The 20,635-nt window shown below is 50.3% G+C and overlaps 1 protein-coding gene across 5 annotated transcripts in view; it reads right to left on the bottom strand.

Moving 5' to 3' along the window:
* Positions 1 to 20,635, bottom strand: part of TNS1 (tensin 1) — a 688,885-nt gene that overhangs the window by 213,615 nt on the left and 454,635 nt on the right. For all 5 annotated transcript variants that reach the window (XM_089683821.1, XM_089683822.1, XM_089683823.1 and 2 more), the window contains 2 exons: positions 12,272 to 12,384; positions 6,348 to 6,408 (listed from right to left, as the gene is read on the bottom strand). In XM_089683821.1, the coding sequence (XP_089539947.1) occupies positions 6,348 to 6,408; positions 12,272 to 12,384 (174 nt within the window). The remainder of the gene's footprint in view (positions 1 to 6,347; positions 6,409 to 12,271; positions 12,385 to 20,635) is intronic.

Genomic DNA, 20,635 nt, shown 5'->3' on the forward strand with positions numbered 1-20,635 from the left:
ATGAACACGATGAAACAAAATAAAGTTCTGAAGCTAAAAATATACCGCTGAAAAATAAATTTAAAATTAAAAAAAGAAGAGGTGGGGGGGGGGGGTTTGACTTAGTTTGGGAACAAGGAAAATACACAGAAGGAGATTTACTAAAACTGGAGCACTCAGGATCTGGTTGTTCAAATAAGCTTTGACAATAAAACCTGGAAGCCGATTGGTTTCCATACAGAGCTGCACCAGATTTTGCACCGCGCAGTTTTAGCAAATCGACCCCCATGTTTCAACGTGCCAGAGTTGTGAACCCCAGGTGTCAATGTCCCAGAGTTGTGAACCCCAAGTGTCAATGTCCCAGAGTTGTGAACCCCAAGTGTCAATGTGCCAGAGTTGTGAACCCCAAGTGTCAATGTGCCAGAGTTGTGAACCTGAAGCGTCAATGTGCCAGAGTTGTGAACCCCAAGCGTCAATGTGCCTGAGTTGTGAACCCCAAGCGTCAATGTGCCAGAGTTGTGAACCCCAAGCGTCAATGTGCCAGAGTTGTGAACCCCAAGTGTCAATGTGCCAGAGTTGTGAACCCCAAGCGTCAATGTGCCAGAGTTGTGAACCCCAAGCGTCAGTGTGCCATAGTTGTGAACCCTAAGCGTCAATGTGCCAGAGTTGTGAACCCCAAGCGTCAATGTGCCAGAGTTATGAACCCCACACGTCAATGTGCCAGAGTTATGAACCCTACACGTCAATGAGCCAGAGTTGTGAACCCCAAGCGTCAATGTGCCAGAGTTGTGAACCCAACACGTCAATGAGCCAGAGTTGTGAACCCCAAGCGTCAATGTGCCAGAGTTGTGAACCCCAAACGTCAGTGTGCCAGAGTTGTGAACCCAACACGTCAATGAACCAGAGTTGTGAACCCCAAGCGTCAATGTCCCAGAGTTGTGAACCCCAAGTGTCAATGTCCCAGAGTTGTGAACCCCAAGTGTCAACGTGCCAGAGTTGTGAACCCCAGGTGTCAATGTCCCAGAGTTGTGAACCCCAAGTGTCAATGTCCCAGAGTTGTGAACCCCAAGTGTCAATGTGCCAGAGTTGTGAACCCCAAGTGTCAATGTGCCAGAGTTGTGAACCTGAAGCGTCAATGTGCCAGAGTTGTGAACCCCAAGCGTCAATGTGCCTGAGTTGTGAACCCCAAGCGTCAATGTGCCAGAGTTGTGAACCCCAAGCGTCAATGTGCCAGAGTTGTGAACCCCAAGTGTCAATGTGCCAGAGTTGTGAACCCCAAGCGTCAATGTGCCAGAGTTGTGAACCCCAAGCGTCAGTGTGCCATAGTTGTGAACCCTAAGCGTCAATGTGCCAGAGTTGTGAACCCCAAGCGTCAATGTGCCAGAGTTATGAACCCCACACGTCAATGTGCCAGAGTTATGAACCCTACACGTCAATGAGCCAGAGTTGTGAACCCCAAGCGTCAATGTGCCAGAGTTGTGAACCCAACACGTCAATGAGCCAGAGTTGTGAACCCCAAGCGTCAATGTGCCAGAGTTGTGAACCCCAAACGTCAGTGTGCCAGAGTTGTGAACCCAACACGTCAATGAACCAGAGTTGTGAACCCCAAGCGTCAATGTCCCAGAGTTGTGAACCCCAAGTGTCAATGTGCCAGAGTTGTGAACCCCAAGCGTCAATGTGCCAGAGTTGTGAACCCCAAGGGACATATTTATCAAGCAGTGGATGGCAGTGTGTCATAGTTATGGAACCCCAATAATAAATGTTTCGTACATGTGAACCCCAAGTGTCAATGTGCCTGAGTTGTGAACCCCAAGCGTCAATGTGCCAGAGTTGTGAACCCCAAGCGTCAATGTGCCAGAGTTGTGAACCCCAGTTTCAGTGTGCCAAAGTTGTGAACCCCAAGTGTCAATGTGCCAGAGTTGTGAACCCCAAGTGTCAATGTGCCAGAGTTGTGAACCCCAAGGGGCATATTTATCAAGCAGTGGATGTCAGTGTGTCATAGTTATGGAACCCCAATAATAAATGTTTCGTACATGTGAACCCTAAGTGTCATTGTGCCTGAGTTGTGAACCCCAAGTGTCAATGTGCCAGAGTTGTGAACCCTAAGCGTCAATGTGCCAGAATTGTGAACCCCAGTTTCAGTGTGCCAGAGTTGTGAACCCCCGTTTCAGTGTGCCAGAGTTGTGAACCCCAAGCGTCAATGTCCCAGAGTTGTGAACCCCAAGCGTCAATGTGCCAGAGTTGTGAACCCCAAGCGTCAATGTGCCAGAGCTGTGAACCCCAAGTGTCAATGTGATAGAGTTGTGAACCCCAAGTGTCAATATGCCAGAGTTGTGGGTTTTCAGGGTGCGCCAATATGAGAGGAGAATAGGTGATAGTCTAATGGATTAGGGTAGGGAGTTCCAGAGGATAGGTGATGTCCTGGAGAAATCCTGGAGGTGGACATGGGGGGAGGAGACCAGGGAACTAGAGAGAAGGAGGTCTTGAGAGGAGCGGAGTATGCATGTTGGGTGGTACTTGGATATTAGGTCGGTGATGTAGTTCGGGGCAGTGTGGTGGACAGCTTTGTATGTCAGTGTTAGGATTTTGAATTTGATCCGTTGTGCAATCGGAAGCCAGTGGAGGGATTGGCAGAGGGGGGTGGCGGAGATGGAGTGGTTGGTAAGGTGAATGAGTCTGGCAGCCGTATTCAGGAACGACTGAAGCGGGGATAGCCAGCGGTGAGGCAGGCCAGTGAGGAGGGAGTTGCAGTAGTCGAGTCGTGATATGATGAGGGGGTGGATGAGCTGTTTAGTGGTTTCTGGGGTTAGGAACGTGCGGATTTTGGCGATGTTGCGGAGGTGGAGTCTGCATGAGTTTGTTAAAGATTGGACTTGGGGCTGGAAGGATAGGTTGGAGTCCAGAATGACCCCAAGTACTCTTGCCTGCGGGGCGGGCCTGATAGAGGCATTGTTGGACGTGATGGAGAAGTCAGTGGGGGGTGGTGTTCGGGCTGGGGGGAAGACTAGGAGCTTGGTTTTGGAGAGGTTCAGTTTAAGGAAGTGGAGCGACATCCAGTCTGATATGTCGCTCAGTAGGTGTGTGATTCGGGCGGAGACCGAGGGGGTGAGGTGGGGGGTTGAGAGATAGATTTGTGTGTCGTCGGCATAGAGGTGGTAGTTGAAGCCGTGAGAGTGTATGAGTTGGCCAAGGGAGGAGGTGTAGATGGAGAAAAGTAGGGGCCCGAGGACGGAGCCTTGAGGGACCCCAACAGAGAGGGGGAGGTGGTAGCATTATAGGTAATGCTGAAGGAGTGTCGTGATAGGTAGGAGGAGAGCCAGGAGAGAGCAGAATCTCTGAGGCCGAGAGAGTGTAGTTGTTTGAGGAGGAGGGGGTGGTCAACTGTGTCGAAGGCAGCGGAGAGGTTGAGGAGTAGAGCACTGAATAGTGGCCATTAGCTTTGGCGGTTAGAAGGTCGTTGGAGAGTTTGAGTAAGGCGGTTTTGGTGGAGTGTAGGGGATGGAAGCCGGACTGTAGGGGATCGAGGAGCTTAGGCGATTGTAGACGAATCGCTCGAGGAGTTTAGATGAGAATGGGAGCAGGGAGATGGGTCTGAGGTTGTTCGGGTCGTTGAGGTCCAGGGAGGGCTTTTTCAGTATGGGAGTGATGTGCGCGTGCTTCAGAGGGGAAGAGAATGTGCCAGAAGAGAGGGAGAGATTAAAAATGTGGGTGAGGGATTTATAAAGCTTGTCTGAGCTGTCAGAAAACAGGGGGCGGGGAGATGAAATCTCACACTGCAGAACTCGGTGAGGAGAGCTCTGGGAGCTGATTGGTGAGAAGAGACACCCCCCACCCCCCCCTCCACTCAGCTCACAATAGAGATGAGGCTGTCAAGGTCCCTTCCCTGTCACCTGTTTTCTCTTGGTGTCAGGAAAGCTGATAGCAGATGAATGTAGCAGTGGACAGTAAAGACACTTAGTGCTCTGGATTGAGAAACCACACTATAGCGGGATATGCTTTGTTCATATTTCATGTATGACGTTTACAACTACGTTAATGTATTATCTGCATTAAGGTAAAAACCTCCCATGGTCAGCTCCTCCCTCCCCGCCACAAATACTTACCTAGGCCGGGCACTTTCTTTCTCTTCATGGGGCATGGAGGCTACAGCCTCTCTCTGCTCTCCCTCCTCACTGGCTCTCGCTGCTGTCAATCAAATCCAGTGAGGAGCAGCACTGTGTGTGTCTACAGATGCACACAGCCCGGCTCGGTATCAAGCCCACATGAGTGCCCCACTAAGAAGTGGCTTGCTGTGGGGGTACTCTTACTTTAAGGTATGTTGAGGTATGCCAATGGCTCCCACTGCTGTCTCTGAGACAATGAAGAGGGAGAGCAGAGAGAGCATCTGCTCTCATACACATTGCTGGATATAGGTTGGGTTTAGGTAAGTATAAGGGGGAGGGGGGTTGGGGGTAACTGCATGCAGGTTTTTTGTACCTTAATGCATTGCAATGCAACCTTCAGCTTTAAGAAACACTTAAAAATAATAACTTTACAATCACTGACTGAGAAAACCTACTGCTCTAGAGCTTTTCATTGCATCCTTGTTACAGACGTTCCTTCTCCTCCCTTCTCTAATATTGTCTCAGACAGCAGTAAAAACCCAGCAGGGGTTGTAATGTTTAGCCGTTCTATCCGAAACTACAGAAAAACATTTTGGTTGGACATGCACTTTAAAGTGTAACTAAACCCCAGACCCTGCATTCACTATATCTGGTCTCCCCGGACCCTGCATTCACTATATCTGCTCTCCCCGGACCCTGCATTCACTATATCCGGTCTCCCCGGACCCTGCATTCACTATATCTGGTCTCCCCGGACCCTGCATTCACTATATCCGCTCTCTCTGGACCCTGCATTCACTATATCCGCTCTCCCCGAACCCTGCATTCACTATATCTGGTCTCCCCGGACCCTGCATTCACTATATCCACTCTCCCCGGACCCTGCATTCACTATATCCACTCTCCCCGGACCCTGCATTCACTATATCCGCTCTCCCCGGACCCTGCATTCACTATATCCGCTCTCCCCGGACCCTGCATTCACTATATCCGCTCTCCCCGGACCCCGCATTCACTATATCCGCTCTCCCTGGACCCCGCATTCACTATATCCGCTCTCCCCGGACCCCGCATTTACTATATCCGCTCTCCCCGGACCCCGCATTCACTATATCTGCTCTCCCCGGACCCCGCATTCACCATATCCGCTCTCCCCGGACCCCGCATTCACTATATCCGGTTTCCCCGGACCCCGCATTCACTATATCTGGTCTCCCCGGACCCTGCATTCACTATATCTGGTCTCCCCGGACCCTGCATTAACTATATCTGGTCTCCCCGAACCCAGCATTTGCTATATCTGCTCTCCCTGGACCCTGCATTCACTATATCTGCTTTCCCTGGACCCTGCATTCACTATATCTGGTCCCCCCGGACCCCGCATTCACAATTTCTGGTCCCCCCGCACCCTGCATTCACTATATCCGCTCTCCCCGGACTCTGCATTCACTATATCTGGTCTCCCCAGACCCCGCATTCACTATATCTGGTCTCCCCGGACCCTGCATTCACTATATCCGCTCTCCCCGGACCCCGCATCCACTATATCCGCTCTCCCCGGACCCTGCATTCACTATATCTGCTCTCCCTGGACCCTGCATTCACTATATCCACTCTCCCAGGATCCTGCATTCACTATATCCGCTCTCCCCGGACCCTGCATTCACTATATTTGGTCTCCCACAGAACATGGAAATGCAATTATTTTAGTAAATATAAATTGCTAAATACCTTTTCTTGTCAGCGGTATATAGCAGTCTTGTGACTTCTATCAGTGTCTAGCCAAGCACTGGTTAAAGCTTGTAGCAGGAGTTTCCATTCTCCTCTGACTGTCCTATGAGGCTGAATAACCCCTGACCCTCTGTCCAGACAGTGCTGATTGACCCTGTGCTGATCACAAAAAAACTATAGCAATACACACCAAACTGAGCATGTGCAGCTTGCCCCCAAGGCTCTGTTCTATCAGCAGATGGATTGGAGACAGTAGAAAGGGGAGGATCAGAGAAGACTGGATCAAACAGCCTTTTTACACAACGTGGAGGATTAACCCCTTAGGTCCCACAGTGAGTATAACAAACATGCTTTACTGCATCTACAGACTGATTGTACTGTTGTGGGTTCAGTGACACATTAAGTCTACCTCACAATGACAGCTCAGCTTTTACTTGTTCAAAACTAAAAATAAATGTTTACAATGGAATTTTATTACAAATCAGAAATATGCTCCATGCCCCCACAAACACAAAAAAAAGAATAATTTCTTACTATATTCCAGACGTATAGACAGGCTGCATAGCTTGGTAGATCTTCAGAAATGGGCGACAACCTGGGGATGGCAAAGGAAACAGATGAGAGATCACAGGACAACTGCTGCTAAAATGGGGTGGGGTGATGGCGGTACGGGTCACAAGACTAATAGCCCCAATGAAGGCCAAGCTTTAACCACTTCCCATCCAGCCCATGTATATAAATGGCCGGACGGTGGCAGTGCAGGGTCGGGTGGCCATTTATAAACGTCCTCCTCGCTTCCCTGCTTGTGCACGTTCCCAGGGAGCGCGCAGCACCGCGATTCGGTGCCCGCTGTGTCTGTACACCGATCGCTGTACAGGACCTCTGTGCGAGGTCCCGATCATGTGATCACTGACTGGCCAATCAGTGATCACATGCACAGTAGTAAGCAAGATGTCACTTCTGACATCATTGCTTACTACGTGTGAAATCTGTGAATGATCACAGAGGTCACATGGTACAGGGCTATTCACAACAGCCTTGTACCATGTGACAAGCTGTGACCAATCACAGCTCACACAGTATTTCTCAATGGCTGCAAGAATGCAGCCAGAGAGAAGGAGAAATGATTGCTTTTACAGCCTTTATGGGTGTAAAAGCAATCAGTGTAAAAAAAAAAATCTTCATCACCCCCCACATGTAGTACAGTGTCACTATGGTGACACTGTACTACTAGGGTGACAGTATGTAAAAAAAAAAAAAAATAATCTAAAAAAAAAGTAACACATTTTTGGTTATAAACTAATTTGGGTTTTTTTTTTTTTTTTACTAAAAAGAAAACTGAATACATTTTGGACAAGATTTATGAAGAAAGATTATTTATTTTATAAGAAAAACTTTTGAAACATTTTTTGGGACTTTTTTCTTCGCTTATATAGCAAAAAAATAAACATGCCAGTGGCGATTAAATACTACCAAAATAAAGCTTTATCTGTCTCAAAAAAATGCTAAAAAATTCTTACGGGTACAGTGTTGCATGACCGCGCAATTGTCATTCAAAGTCTGATAGCGCTGAAAGCTGAAAATTGGCCTGGACAGGAAAGGGGTAAAAGTGTCCGGACTGGAAGGGGGGGAAAGTGTCCGGACTGGAAGGGGGGGAAAGTGTCCGGACTGGAAGGGGGGGAAAGTGTCCGGACTGGAAGGGGGGGAAAGTGTCCGGACTGGAAGGGGGTGAAAGTGTCCGGACTGGAAGGGGGTGAAAGTGTCCGGACTGGAAGGGGGTGAAAGTGTCCGGACTGGAAGGGGGTGAAAGTGTCCGGACTGGAAGGGGGTGAAAGTGTCCGGACTGGAAGGGGGTGAAAGTGTCCGGACTGGAAGGGGGGGAAAGTGTCCGGACTGGAAGGGGGTGAAAGTGTCCGGACTGGAAGGGGGGGAAAGTGTCCGGACTGGAAGGGGGTGAAAGTGTCCGGACTGGAAGGGGGTAAAAGTGTCCTGACTGGAAGGGGGTGAAAGTGTCCGGACTGGAAGGGGGGGAAAGTGTCCGGACTGGAAGTGGTTAAGCTCCCAAAACATATACAAACGTTAGATTGTCAGCTCTCCAGCAGAAAGAATGGATGCATAAATAACTCGGGTGACAAAGTACAAAGAAAGAAAATAACATTTTACTTGCAGAGTTGTAATGACTTTGTGTTTATTTGTATTAAAAAATGTTCTGTGAATGTCTCAAGCGAATAGTTCCTGTAGTTTGTTGAATATATTTATTTCCTATTATCATCGGCACCATTTAGTGGCCATAATGCTGTATATTTTATGACCATCCAGAAAAGCCTCTCTCACCCTTTTAAACACAAAGGAACCCTTGAAATATCTTTCCGGTCTCAGGGAACCCCTGCTGAAAGGACTATATCTACAACTCATGATACATTAGTGTGATGGTCCATGGGAAGAATGCTCCTTACATTGGGGGTCAGTGGGAAGAATGCTCCTTACGTTGGAGGTCAGTGGGAAGAATGCTCCTTACGTTGGTGGTCAGTGGGAAGAATGCTCCTTACGTTGGTGGTCAGTGGGAAGAATGCTCCTTACACTGGAGGTCAGTGGGAAGAATGCTCCTTACACTGGGGGTCAGTGGGAAGAATGCTCCTTACACTGGAGGTCAGTGGGAAGACTGCCCCTTACATTGGGGGTCAGTGGAAAGAATGTCCCTTACATTGGTGGTCAGTGGGAAGAATGCCCCTTACATTGGTGGTCAGTGGGAAGAATGCCCCTTACATTGGTGGTCAGTGGGAAGAATGTCCCTTACATTGGTGGTCAGTGGGAAGAATGTCCCTTACATTGGGGGTCAGTGGGAAGAACGCTCCTTACATTGGTGGTCAGTGGGAAGAATGCCCCTTACACTGGTAGTCAGTGAGAAGAATGCCCCTTACATTGGTAGTCAGTGAGAAGAATGCCCCTTACATGGGGGGGTCAGTGGGAAGAATGCCCCTTACATGGGGGGGTCAGTGGGAAGACAGTCCCTTACATGGGGGGGTCAGTGGGAAGACAGTCCCTTACATGGGGGGGGTCAGTGGGAAGACAGTCCCTTACATGGGGGGGTCAGTGGGAAGGATGCCCCTTACGTGGGGGGGTCAGTGGGAAGAATGCCCCTTACATGGGGGGGGGCAGTGGTAAGAATGCCCCTTACATGGGGGGGGGGGCAGTGGTAAGAATGCTCCTTACATTGGTGGTCAGTGGGAAGAATGTCCCTTACATTGGTGGTAATTGAGGAGAATGTCCCTTACATTGGGGGTCAGTGGGAAGAATGCCCCTTACATGGGGGGTCAGTGGGAAGAATGCTCCTTACATTGGTGGTCAGTGGGAAGAATGTCCCTTACATTGGGGGTCAGTGGGAAGAATGCCCCTTACATGGGGGGTCAGTGGGAAGAATGCTCCTTACATTGGTGGTCAGTGGGAAGAATGTCCCTTACATTGGGGGTCAGTGGGAAGAATGTCCCTTACATTGGGGGTCAGTGGGAAGAATGCTCCTTACATTGGTGATCAGTGGGAAGAATGTTCCTTACATGGGGGGTCAGTGGGAAGAATGCTCCTTACATTGGTGGTCAGTGGGAAGAATGCTCCTTACATCAGTGGGAAGAATGTCCCTTACATTGGGGGTCAGTGGGAAGAATGTCCCTTACATTGGGGGTCAGTGGGAAGAATGCTCCTTACATTGGTGGTCAGTGAGAAGAATGCCCCTTACATTGGTAGTCAGTGGGAAGAATGCCCCTTACATGGGGGGGTCAGTGGGAAGAATGCCCCTTACATGGGGGGGTCAGTGGGAAGAATGCTCCTTACATTGGTGGTCAGTGGGAAGAATGTCCCTTACATTGGGGGTCAGTGGGAAGAATGCCCCTTACATGGGGGGTCAGTGGGAAGAATGCTCCTTACATTGGTGGTCAGTGGGAAGAATGTCCCTTACATTGGGGGTCAGTGGGAAGAATGTCCCTTACATTGGGGGTCAGTGGGAAGAATGCTCCTTACATTGGTGATCAGTGGGAAGAATGTTCCTTACATGGGGGGTCAGTGGGAAGAATGCTCCTTACATTGGTGGTCAGTGGGAAGAATGCTCCTTACATCAGTGGGAAGAATGTCCCTTACATTGGGGGTCAGTGGGAAGAATGTCCCTTACATTGGGGGTCAGTGGGAAGAATGCTCCTTACATTGGTGGTCAGTGAGAAGAATGCCCCTTACATTGGTAGTCAGTGGGAAGAATGCCCCTTACATGGGGGGGTCAGTGGGAAGAATGCCCCTTACATGGGGGGGTCAGTGGGAAGAATGCCCCTTACATGGGGGGGTCAGTGGGAAAACAGTCCCTTACATGGGGGGGGTCAGTGGGAAGAATGCCCCTTACATGGGGGGGTCAGTGGGAAGGATGCCCCTTACGTGGGGGGGTCAGTGGGAAGAATGCCCCTTACATGGGGGGGGGGCAGTGGGAAGAATGCCCCTTACATAGGGGGTCAGTGGGAAGAATGCCCCTTACATTGGGGGGTCAGTGGGAAGAATGCCCCTTACATGGGGGGTCAGTGGGAAGAATGCCCCTTACATGGGGGGGTCAGTGGGAAGAATGCCACTTACATGGGGGGGTAAGTGGGAAGAATGCCCCTTACATTGGGGGGTCAGTGGGAAGAATGCTCCTTACATTGGGGGTCAGTGGGAAGAATGTTCCTTACACCTGTGGTCAGTGAGAAGAATGCCCCTTACATTGGTAGTCAGTGGGAAGAATGCCCCTTACATGGGGGGGTCAGTGGGAAGAATGCCCCTTACATGGGGGGGTCAGTGGGAAGACAGTCCCTTACATGGGGGGGGTCAGTGGGAAGAATGCCCCTTACATGGGGGGGTCAGTGGGAAGGATGCCCCTTACGTGGGGGGGTCAGTGGGAAGAATGCCCCTTACATGGGGGGGGGGGCAGTGGGAAGAATGCCCCTTACATGGGGGGTCAGTGGGAAGAATGCCCCTTACATTGGGGGGTCAGTGGGAAGAATGCCCCTTACATGGGGGGTCAGTGGGAAGAATGCCCCTTACATGGGGGGGTCAGTGGGAAGAATGCCACTTACATGGGGGGGTAAGTGGGAAGAATGCCCCTTACATAAGGGGGGCAGTGGGAAGAATGCCCCCCTTACAGATAGCTAAAAAAACCAATGGTGTCAGTGGAAACCTGAGAGGCAGAGGTTGCCATTCCTCAAGGAACCTCCAGCAACCTGTGGAGGAACCCTGCGTTAGACGTCACTGGAGATGTCACAAACCTAAGAATCCCAGGTATGGACCTTTTTACACAGTTACACTGACCCAGCTTGGACCAATGTAACTAGGCATATACCAGACATGTGGAATCCCCATGGAAGTGGAAAATCACTATAAGAAATCAATGCCACTTCAGGCACTAACTTCCAGGTCCCATGTGGAGCGGCTGCCCCACTGCTTAGTGAACACAGGAGGTCACCCACTCAGCATTGGCGACATTCAGAGAACACTTTGCTTTTTTACAATGAATGCAAAGTGTTCCCCGACTGGATGAGGTGGAGAGTGTGATGTCACCATCTGCCTCTCCACCTCGTCCAATCAGAGAACACCTTACATTCATTCAGAATAGTCCAAGCGTTCTCTGAATGGTGCCTGTGTCGAGTGGCCAACCTCTTGTGCTCACAATGCAGCAGGGCAGCCGCTCAGCTTGGGTCCCGGAAGCTAATGGAGATCACATGAGTAGTGAAGTCTACTTCAGTGATTTCCAGCTTCTAGAGCAGTGGTTCTCAACCTTCCTAATGCCGCGACCCTTTAATACAGTTCCTCATGTTGTGGTGACCCCCAACCATAAAATTATTTACCCAGTAATTATAATTCATGAAGTGTCCTTTTACCTCCAATACTGCTGCTTTCAACACAGCAGCTGCTTTCTACACAGTAGCTGCTCTTTACACATCAGAAATATGTGTTTTCTGATGGTCTTAGGGGACCCCTGTGAAAGGGTCGTTCGGCCCCCAAAGGGGTCACGACCCACAGGTTGAGAACCACTGTTCTAGAGGAATCCCACAGGCAGGGGCGGGCGGACGGACAACTCATGGGGCCCCCGGGCAATAGGGGATCATGGGGCCCCTGTGTCCTCGCCCACATTGAAACCACACCCAAAAAAGCCTATGAAAGGTACCAGGGGCATCTCATGGGGCCCCCTACTGACCCCGGGCCCTCGGGCAGTGCCCAAGTTCCCAAATGGTCAGTCCGCCCCTTCACACAGGTATGGTATTTACATGGTTACATTGACCAAAGCTGCAACAATGTAACTATATATAACAAAAAAAAAACAAAAACAACTTTCCATGGGTCTACACTTCCCCCACCATACCTAAACTGAGGAAAAGGCCTTGGCTAGAGACATCCAGAGGAAGATATGACAGAGGCATTTGTTCTCATTGCTGAATGATGAGACTTACCTCCTTTGGACTCGAAGTTGGGAATGCCATGCATGATGACGTGGTGGAGGAACAAGGGCTTGTTATTCATCTTAATGGCTCCGGACAACAGGCCGCTGAAATAATGTATATACCTGAGGAGAGCGGAGGAAGACACACATTTCAGGAGGACAAAAATATACCGCCGGCTAAATCCAACAATCTGCAGGCTTCACAGGTAAAATCTGATTACATGCATACAGGGGCGCTGTAGGACCTGCTAAAAGATTTGTCTTTTTATCCATCCAGGTCTGAAATTTCCACAGTTCTGCTGTACAGCACACAACTGACTTTTCTCTGCAGCAGTGCAGGTCTTTTTCCCCCCCTCCTCCCCAACCTGTGATTGGACAGTGAAAGGAGAAGCAGTGCACTGATCAGCTTATTTCGTTGTCACTTTGATCTCTTCTCCAAGCAGCATGCTCCTTGTGCTGCAGAACAATTGACTGGCTCATTGTGCTGCTTCTCCCTTCCCTAGTTTGAGCTCTGCTGTAGTGAATTGCAAGAGGCGGGAACCAGGTCACATTCAGGTACTTACACTGCTTGCGTCTTAACCTCTTGCCTCCCACATAACGCTCGTGTGGTGAAAAAGAAGGCCGGCTTTACCAATCACATGCTGTGCTCCCAGCACAGTGACTGAGCTGTCAAAGACAGCTCTCAATCTCTACTCTGGCGGCAGGGCACGTGCTACGACTAGGCGAACTAGGCAGCCGCCTAGGGTGCACTGCCGCCTAGGGTGCAGCCATCACTGCTGGTTTCCCTACTCACTGCCATGGCCAGGTCTAGGGGGGTGCTGGGCCCCTCCACATTTCAGTTGTGTCGCCCCACCCCCCAGACCAGTCATTCCAGGGACACAGTGCCTGGCCACTGACAGCCTTCCCCCATCCCCACACTCATGACTGTCACAAGGAGAGAGCAGCCTGGAGCAGTGAAGACTGCAAAGGAGGGATTTGTGCAGGTGGGGGTGGGGGAGTTGGGTAAAGTGGGAGGATTTTATGCTGGGAAGGGTAATCCGGAGAGGTTTTAGCTAGAGGAGGGATTTGGGGGAATTTTTTCGGGGGGGGGGGGGATTGAAGGAAGTGGATTGTTGCTGGAAGGGGGGATTTGTGCTAAGAGGGGGATTGGGGGGGGGGGTTATCTTAGGAGAGGGGATTGGGGGAAATTTGTACTAGGAGGGGGGATGGGGGGGGGGTTGAGCTAGGAGGGGGATTTGGGGGGGGGGGGAATTTGCACTATGTGAGGGGTTTGGGGGTGAATTTGTATATGGAGGGGGGATTTTGTGCTAGGAGAGGGGATGGGGGGGGGGGTTGTGCTAGGAGGGAGATTTGGGGGGACCTTGCACTAGGAGAGGGGATGGGGGGAATTTGTGTATGGAGGGAGGATTTTGTGCTAAGAGAGGGGATGGGGGGGTTGTACTAGGAAGGAGATTTGGGGGGGGGGGGGAATTTGCACTAGGAGAGGGGATTGGGGGGAACTTGTGTTAGGATGGGGGATTGGGGAGGGGTTGTGCTAGGAGGGGGGATGGGAGGGGAGGATTTGTTTTAGGAGGGGGAGAATTGTGCTAAAATGGGGATTGGGAAGGGTTGTGCTGGGGAGGGGGGGGATTTTGGGGGAATTTGTGCTAGGAGAAGGGATGGGGGGGAGGATTTGTGCTAGGAATGGGAGGGGGAGAATTGTGCCAAAATGGAGATTGGGAAGGAATGTGCTAGGAAGGGGTATTAGTGCTAGGAGGGGGGATTTGGGTGGGGAGGAAGGATTTGTGCTGGAAGGGTAATTTGGAGGGAATTGTGCTAGGAGGGAGATTTGGGTGGGAATTTGCACTAGGAGAAGGGATTGGGGGAAATTTGTGTTAGGAGGGGGGATTGGGAAGGAAATTTGTGCTAGGAGAGGGGATTGGGGGAATTTGTGTTAGGAGGGGGTGTTTGGGGAGGGGTTGTGCTAGGAGGGGGGATTAGTACTAGGAGGGGGGATTTGGGTGGGGAGGAAGGATTTGTGCTCGGAGGGTAATTTGGAGGGGGCTGTGCTAGGAGGGAGATTAGAGGGGGAATTTGTGTTAGGAGGGGCAATTGGGGAGGGGTTGTGCTAGGAGGGGGGATTTGGGGGAAGAATTTGTGCTAGGAGAGAGGATTGGGGGGGGTGGGGGGGGGGGTATTTGAGTTAGGAGGGGGAGAATTGTGCTAAAATGGGGATTGGGATGGGTTGTGCTAGGAGGGGGGGATTTGTGCTAGGAGGGGGGATTTGTGCTAGGAGGAGGGATTTGTGCTAGGAGGAGGGATTTGTGTGGAGATGAAGGATTTGTGCTGGAAGGGTAATTTGGAGGAGGGATTTAGGGGGTTTTGTGCTAGAAGAGGTGATTTGTGATAGGGTGGAAAACTTGAGTGGAAAGAGGATGTTTGCTACGGGGAGAGAACTAAAAGTTTTCGGTTTTGTGGGGGAGGGGGGGGGGGGAGTTGCAAGTAGCTGGTTTTGCCTAGGGTGCAAAATAGTTTTGCACTGGCCCTGTCTGGTGGGACCGGCTCCCGATCATATGACCGCTGTTCCAGCCAATTACAGTGCTCATATGCTTGGCCTATCCTTCCCACCCAATGGACGTAAAGACCTTGTTAAAGGGACACTACAGCTGGTTGAAAAGGAGTTAAAAAAAAATGTAAAGATGTATCAATGCATACAGGTCTGTGTTCAGGTGTGAGATTATTCTATGTGCTCGGAGTTCACCTTTAATATAAATCCATTTACAAACCCTGCCTAGAAATCACCATCCTACGAGCAAAGTGTACCTGTCTGTCCTGTTCTATGGAGAGCTGCAGTGTATGGCTTGGCTCAGGTCCCCACATATAATTCATTGATTAGATCATTGTGATTTTATACCTGCAGGCCTTGACTTTCAAATATGGATTTATCCCACAAAACACTATAGGTGGGGGGAGGGGGGGGGGGCATTTCAGCTGAGAACAAGGCCTATAGGAAAACTGTAATAGAATACTGCCCTCTAATGGCCATGATTACCCATACATCCTAGAAACAGGATTTAAAGGGAATGCACTCTGTAAGGCTTTTGCGTGTTTTTGACATGTCTGTGATCAGATGTGAATGGCATGTTAATGTACCGTCAGCTTTTACATTTTCTCATTACATATCGAGGCGTTGCGATGCCGTTCCTTCTTTGGGAGTGCAGCACAACGATGGGGTCGCATGCCCCTGTTATACAGAACTACGGGTGGAGAGTTATTCACTTTAAGGTGGTCACAGAGGACAAGGGGGGCACTCCTCATAGAAAATCGGCCATCCTCTAAACATTAAACCCACACCCTAACCTAAAACCTCCATGAAAAATCACAATCCTGTCCAATCAGACCAAACTAGCAGGTGTAGAGACCTGGGAACTCAGCACAGGGATGGTGGGAACCCCTCAAAATGGGTGCAGCGGGTGTACAGACCCAGAAACTCAGCACAGAGATGGTGGGGAACCCATATAATGGGCACATCAGGTGTCTAGATCTGGGAACCCAGCACAGGGATAGAGGGAACCCCTTATAATGGCCACTGCAAGTGTAGAGACCCAGGAACTGCACGCAGGGATGGTGGGAACCCCTCATAATGGGCACAGCAGGTGTACAGATCCAGGAACTCAGCACAGGGATGGTGGGAACCCCTCATAATGGGCACAGCAGGTGTTCAGACTTGCAAGCTCAGGGCAGGGACGGTAGGAGCCCATCATAATGGGAGCAGCAGGTGTGTAGACTTGGGAACTCAGCACAGGGATGGTGGGAACCCCTCATAAAGGGCACAGCAAGTGTAAAGACCCGGGAACTCGGTGCAAATACTTTACCAATATATCCCCCATGAGATAGAAGAGACTGTCAGGGGTTCATCTGTCTAGCATCCAGGAAACACTGAAATGTCACTTTTAGGGCTGACTCTGAACCCTGATTTGTACACATTACGGTAGGACAGCCATGATTGGCCACTACCCGGTGTGTGTATGGTAGGGAGGGCACAGTTCATAGATCCAGAAGATTACTTCTCCTTGGTGGAGGCGACACTAGAAGTATGAGGAGAGACGACCTACAATGTGGGCTTAGGCTGCTGCTCTGATAGCGGTGACCAGACCACTCAGCAGATGATCTACTTTTAGGCGTTTTCCCTGAGGAAGCCACGTGGTTGGTGACGTAACGCGTGGGGCAGAGCCTAGTGACATCATTGCTGGCTTTTTAACGGAGCGGGAGGTTTAAATTCAAAATCGATCTGTTGCTGCTTCTATCGTGAGTGACACTCGAACATTTTATGTGACAATAAGCAGTATTACACTATGGGAGATGTTCTTTCTGTATGTGGAGGTAAAGCGTTCCGCTCACCTGTCAGAAAAATAAAAGTCAGAAGCTACAAAAACTGTAGCGGCTGACTTTCAAAAAACAGCCACTTACCTGTCCCTCGGTCCCGTGGTGTGTCCCCCGCAGACCGTTGCACCGGCCGTCCTGTATTCCAGGAGGCCAGCATCTTCAGTGTGGGCACCTGGCTGTGACAGCTTGCGGCTTCACAGTTGGGTGCCCACTGCGCATGCGCGAGTGGCGCTGCGCTTCATGAATGGTCCTGTAGTCTTCTGGGACCCGTCACGTGTCCCAAAAGACTACAGGGAGGGGGGAGGAAAACTTCCATTTCCGATCGCCTAGGCCAGGGGTAGGCAACCTGCGGCTCTCTACATTTCCCATGAGGCGTTGCAACATTACAAAACTGACAGTTACACAGCTGTGACTTGCAGAGGCATGATGGAACTTGTAGTCCTGCAACAGCTGAAGAGCTGCAGGTTGCCTACCCCCGACCTAGGCGATCGGACTGGAAGTGGGAGTGGGTACCTGTCAAATTCGGGTACCAGCCCCTGCCCCCCAAACATGCCAATCCTTAATGTGAAGTGGGGGAGCAGTCCTTAAAGTGGAACTTCCCCTTTTGGGTGGAGCTCCGCTTTAAGCTGAGTCCTTGAAGGGGTGCCTGTCATCAGCTCTCTGCTGCCATCTAGAGCATCTTGGATGGAATTACCATGCTTGGTTGACCTATAATAATGTATATATAAAAAATGGTATAAAAGTGAGCGCTCTTGAAGGGTAAGCTGCTGGACACTCAAGGTAACCAAGTGAAAACCCTAATAAAACTTCATAACAAATAGTGCAGCGCTATGGGTATGATGTAGGTCAAAGCAAGACTAAAAATATCTAAAGGCACAATAGCACATGTCGGTTAAAACAAGACTAAAAAATCAAAATGTCTAAACGCATAATATCACATGCAATAAGTCAAGGCAAGAAAAAAATTATATAAAAATAATTCCGTGTTTTCATTAGAGTCTTATAAAGTGCTTTTCTTATAAAACCGTGGTGTTGTTCCAAGTAATATAGGGGGATTGCGCACTCACCAGATGCACAATACAAATGTGCATTGAACAAAAATGCACAGAAGCTTCCTTCAGGATCTGGTCTGGAATAGGGGAAGTTGTCCTCCCTCTGGATGATTGGTCTGGTCAGGGACACCTGGAATGAATCCTCCCTCTAGGTGGGTAGTGATGGTGGGAACCCTCAGGGTGGTAAGAAGAAGATTCAATAGGCTGGAGGTCCTCTTAAGGGATAGATGGATGTAGGTCTCCTGGGTGTAGGATCTCCCTTCTCCAAAATCCTTGAAGGTGTTGGATCCAGCAGGAGCTATGAATAAATAACGTCCAAAAAGCAAGATGGCCACCGGGCCTCCTCGTGGCACCGGCCGCTTAACGTCACGGCGTCTTGGCCCCTGCTGACGCGTTTCGTGCGCACGCACTTCTTCAGAGGCAGAGGCTTGACTTATTGCGTGTGATAATATGCGTTTAGACATTTTGATTTTCTAGTCTTGTTTTAACTGACATGTGCTATTGTGCGTTTAGATATTTTTAGTCTTGCTTTGACCTACATCATACCCATAGCGCTGCACTATTTTGTATGATGTAATAATGTATAGGTCCACGGTAGGAGGTGAGCGGCCATCCATATATTTTTAGGAGGAGGAACACTAAGCCAAGGTGGAGCGCTGTGTTTTTTTGAAAAGGCTTCATCTGTCCGGAGCACATCGTATTGATTTTTCACCATTCAAGCACTTTATACATTTCATATTTTGATTGAACTATCACATTTGAACGTTTTATGGACTATTATTTATACATGAGTTAGCGCGACACTATTTATATATGTTCTACTTTTAGGTAGACCATTAGAGTAAATTTCCAAAATTCAGTGTTCAAATAATTCCACCGTGACAAAAACCACCACCAGATCAATTGAATGAACTCACCGGAGCCTGTGGATGTGACGTCACGACGTTCCCGAGGCTGTCGGCGTTGTGCATGCCGGAGGAAGCTGGGCTCGTCTTTTACACTAGAACTGTTATGATCCGCCAGGTGGTGCCTCTGGCTGCCCACTTGACAGACCTACCCAAAGCGTGGAGTCTAAGTCCCGGTCTGTGCTTTCACCAGGGCCCCTGATGGTGGGGATGGACTTGTAACAGACCAGGACCAGGTCACGACCTCTGAGCAGGCCCACCAGTGGCAGAGGGAACCTCCGGGGATATATAGGTACCGGGAGAGCCAGATGTGAGGAGGCCGGCAGGACCTAGCAGGATGGATTACGAGCAGTGGTCCCGTGGGGTTAGCGAGATACAGAATCGGCAGGCGGAGAGTAGTCAGGTCACACGCAGGGTCAGCGGGATAAGTCAGTCCGCAGATAGGTCAAACAAGCCGGGAGTCAGGAGGGGAGAAGGCAGAGTAGTCAGGGCAATCCGGGTCAAACACAGGAGAAGGCAGCGTAGTTAGGACAATCCGGGTCAAACACAGGAGAAGGCAGCGTAGTCAGGACAATCTGGGTCAAACACAGGAGAAGGCAGCGTAGTCAGTACAATCCGGGTCAAATACAGGAGAAGGCAGCGTAGTCAGTACAATCCGGGTCAAATACAGGAGAAGGCAGCGTAGTCAGGACAATCTGGGTCAAACACAGGAGAAGGCAGCGTAGTCAGGACAATCCGGGTCAAATACAGGAGAAGGCAGCGTAGTCAGGACAATCTGGGTCAAACACAGGAGAAGGCAGCGTAGTCAGGGCAATCAGGGTCAAATACAGGAGAAGGCCGTGTAGTCAGGACAATCCGGGTCAAATACAGGAGAAGGCAGCGTAGTCAGGACAATCTGGGTCAAACACAGGAGAAGGCAGCGTAGTCAGGACAATCCGGGTCAAATACAGGAGAAGGCAGCGTAGTCAGGACAATCCGGGTCAAATACAGGAGAAGGCAGCGTAGTCAGGGCAATCAGGGTCAAATACAGGAGAAGGCCGTGTAGTCAGGACAATCCGAGTCAAATACAGGAGAAGGCAGCGTAGTCAGGACAATCTGGGTCAAACACAGGAGAAGGCAGCGTAGTCAGGACAATCCGGGTCAAATACAGGAGAAGGCAGCGTAGTCAGGGCAATCAGGGTCAAATACAGGAGAAGGCAGCGTAGTCAGGACAATCCAGGTCAAATACAAGAGAAGGCAGCGTAGTCAGGACAATCCGGGTCAAATACAGGAGAAGGCAGCGTAGTCAGGACAATCCGGGTCAAATACAGGAGAAGGCAGCGTAGTCAGGACAATCTGGGTCAAACACAGGAGAAGGCAGCGTAGTCAGGACAATCCGGGTCAAATACAGGAGAAGGCAGCGTAGTCAGGGCAATCAGGGACAATAACACAGGTACAGGAACTCAGGAACACAGATAGACCTTGCGCCAATCTGTGACAGTGCAGGGCATCTTTAAATATTGCGCCCTGCACTGTCATTGGCCGCCCAGGACGCACCCCCGGGCTGTCATTGGCCGCCCGAGGCGCACCCGCAGCTCCTACTTCGCATGCGCGGCGTCCCGCCAGCCACGGCCCGCCGGGACCTGGTGCTTGTGTCCCGGCGTGAGCCGCCACTCATGCGCGTGCGCCGGGGGAGGCGCCGCGGCGGTCCCTGACAAGAACGCTGTTTTTGCTGGCGTCGGCTGGGACACCTTGTTTGTGAGTGCACTGGCATATATTGTTTTAATAAAAATAATGTTTTAATGATACTGCACCATGAGCTTTCTTCTCTTGATTCCCGAGTACTGCTATGATCATATGATGAGGAGGTGACCAAAAAAGTGAGATTCCATCTTTTGCTGAGTGTCCTCCTGCAGAGTATTGGTCCCAGACCATTTGAATATTGCTGACGATTTTCCTGCAGAGCATTGCTCCAAGAGCAAAAAGCGCTTATGCTGGTTTATAATTTAATCAGCATATTGCTCCGGTGAGTTCATTCAATTTATCTGGTGGTGGATTTTGTCACGGTGGAAT

This window comes from Staurois parvus, unplaced genomic scaffold, assembly GCF_062004578.1.
Source record: "Staurois parvus isolate SC_StPar_1 unplaced genomic scaffold, SC_StPar_1.0 ptg000323l, whole genome shotgun sequence".
NCBI classification, from domain to species: Eukaryota; Metazoa; Chordata; class Amphibia; order Anura; family Ranidae; genus Staurois; species Staurois parvus.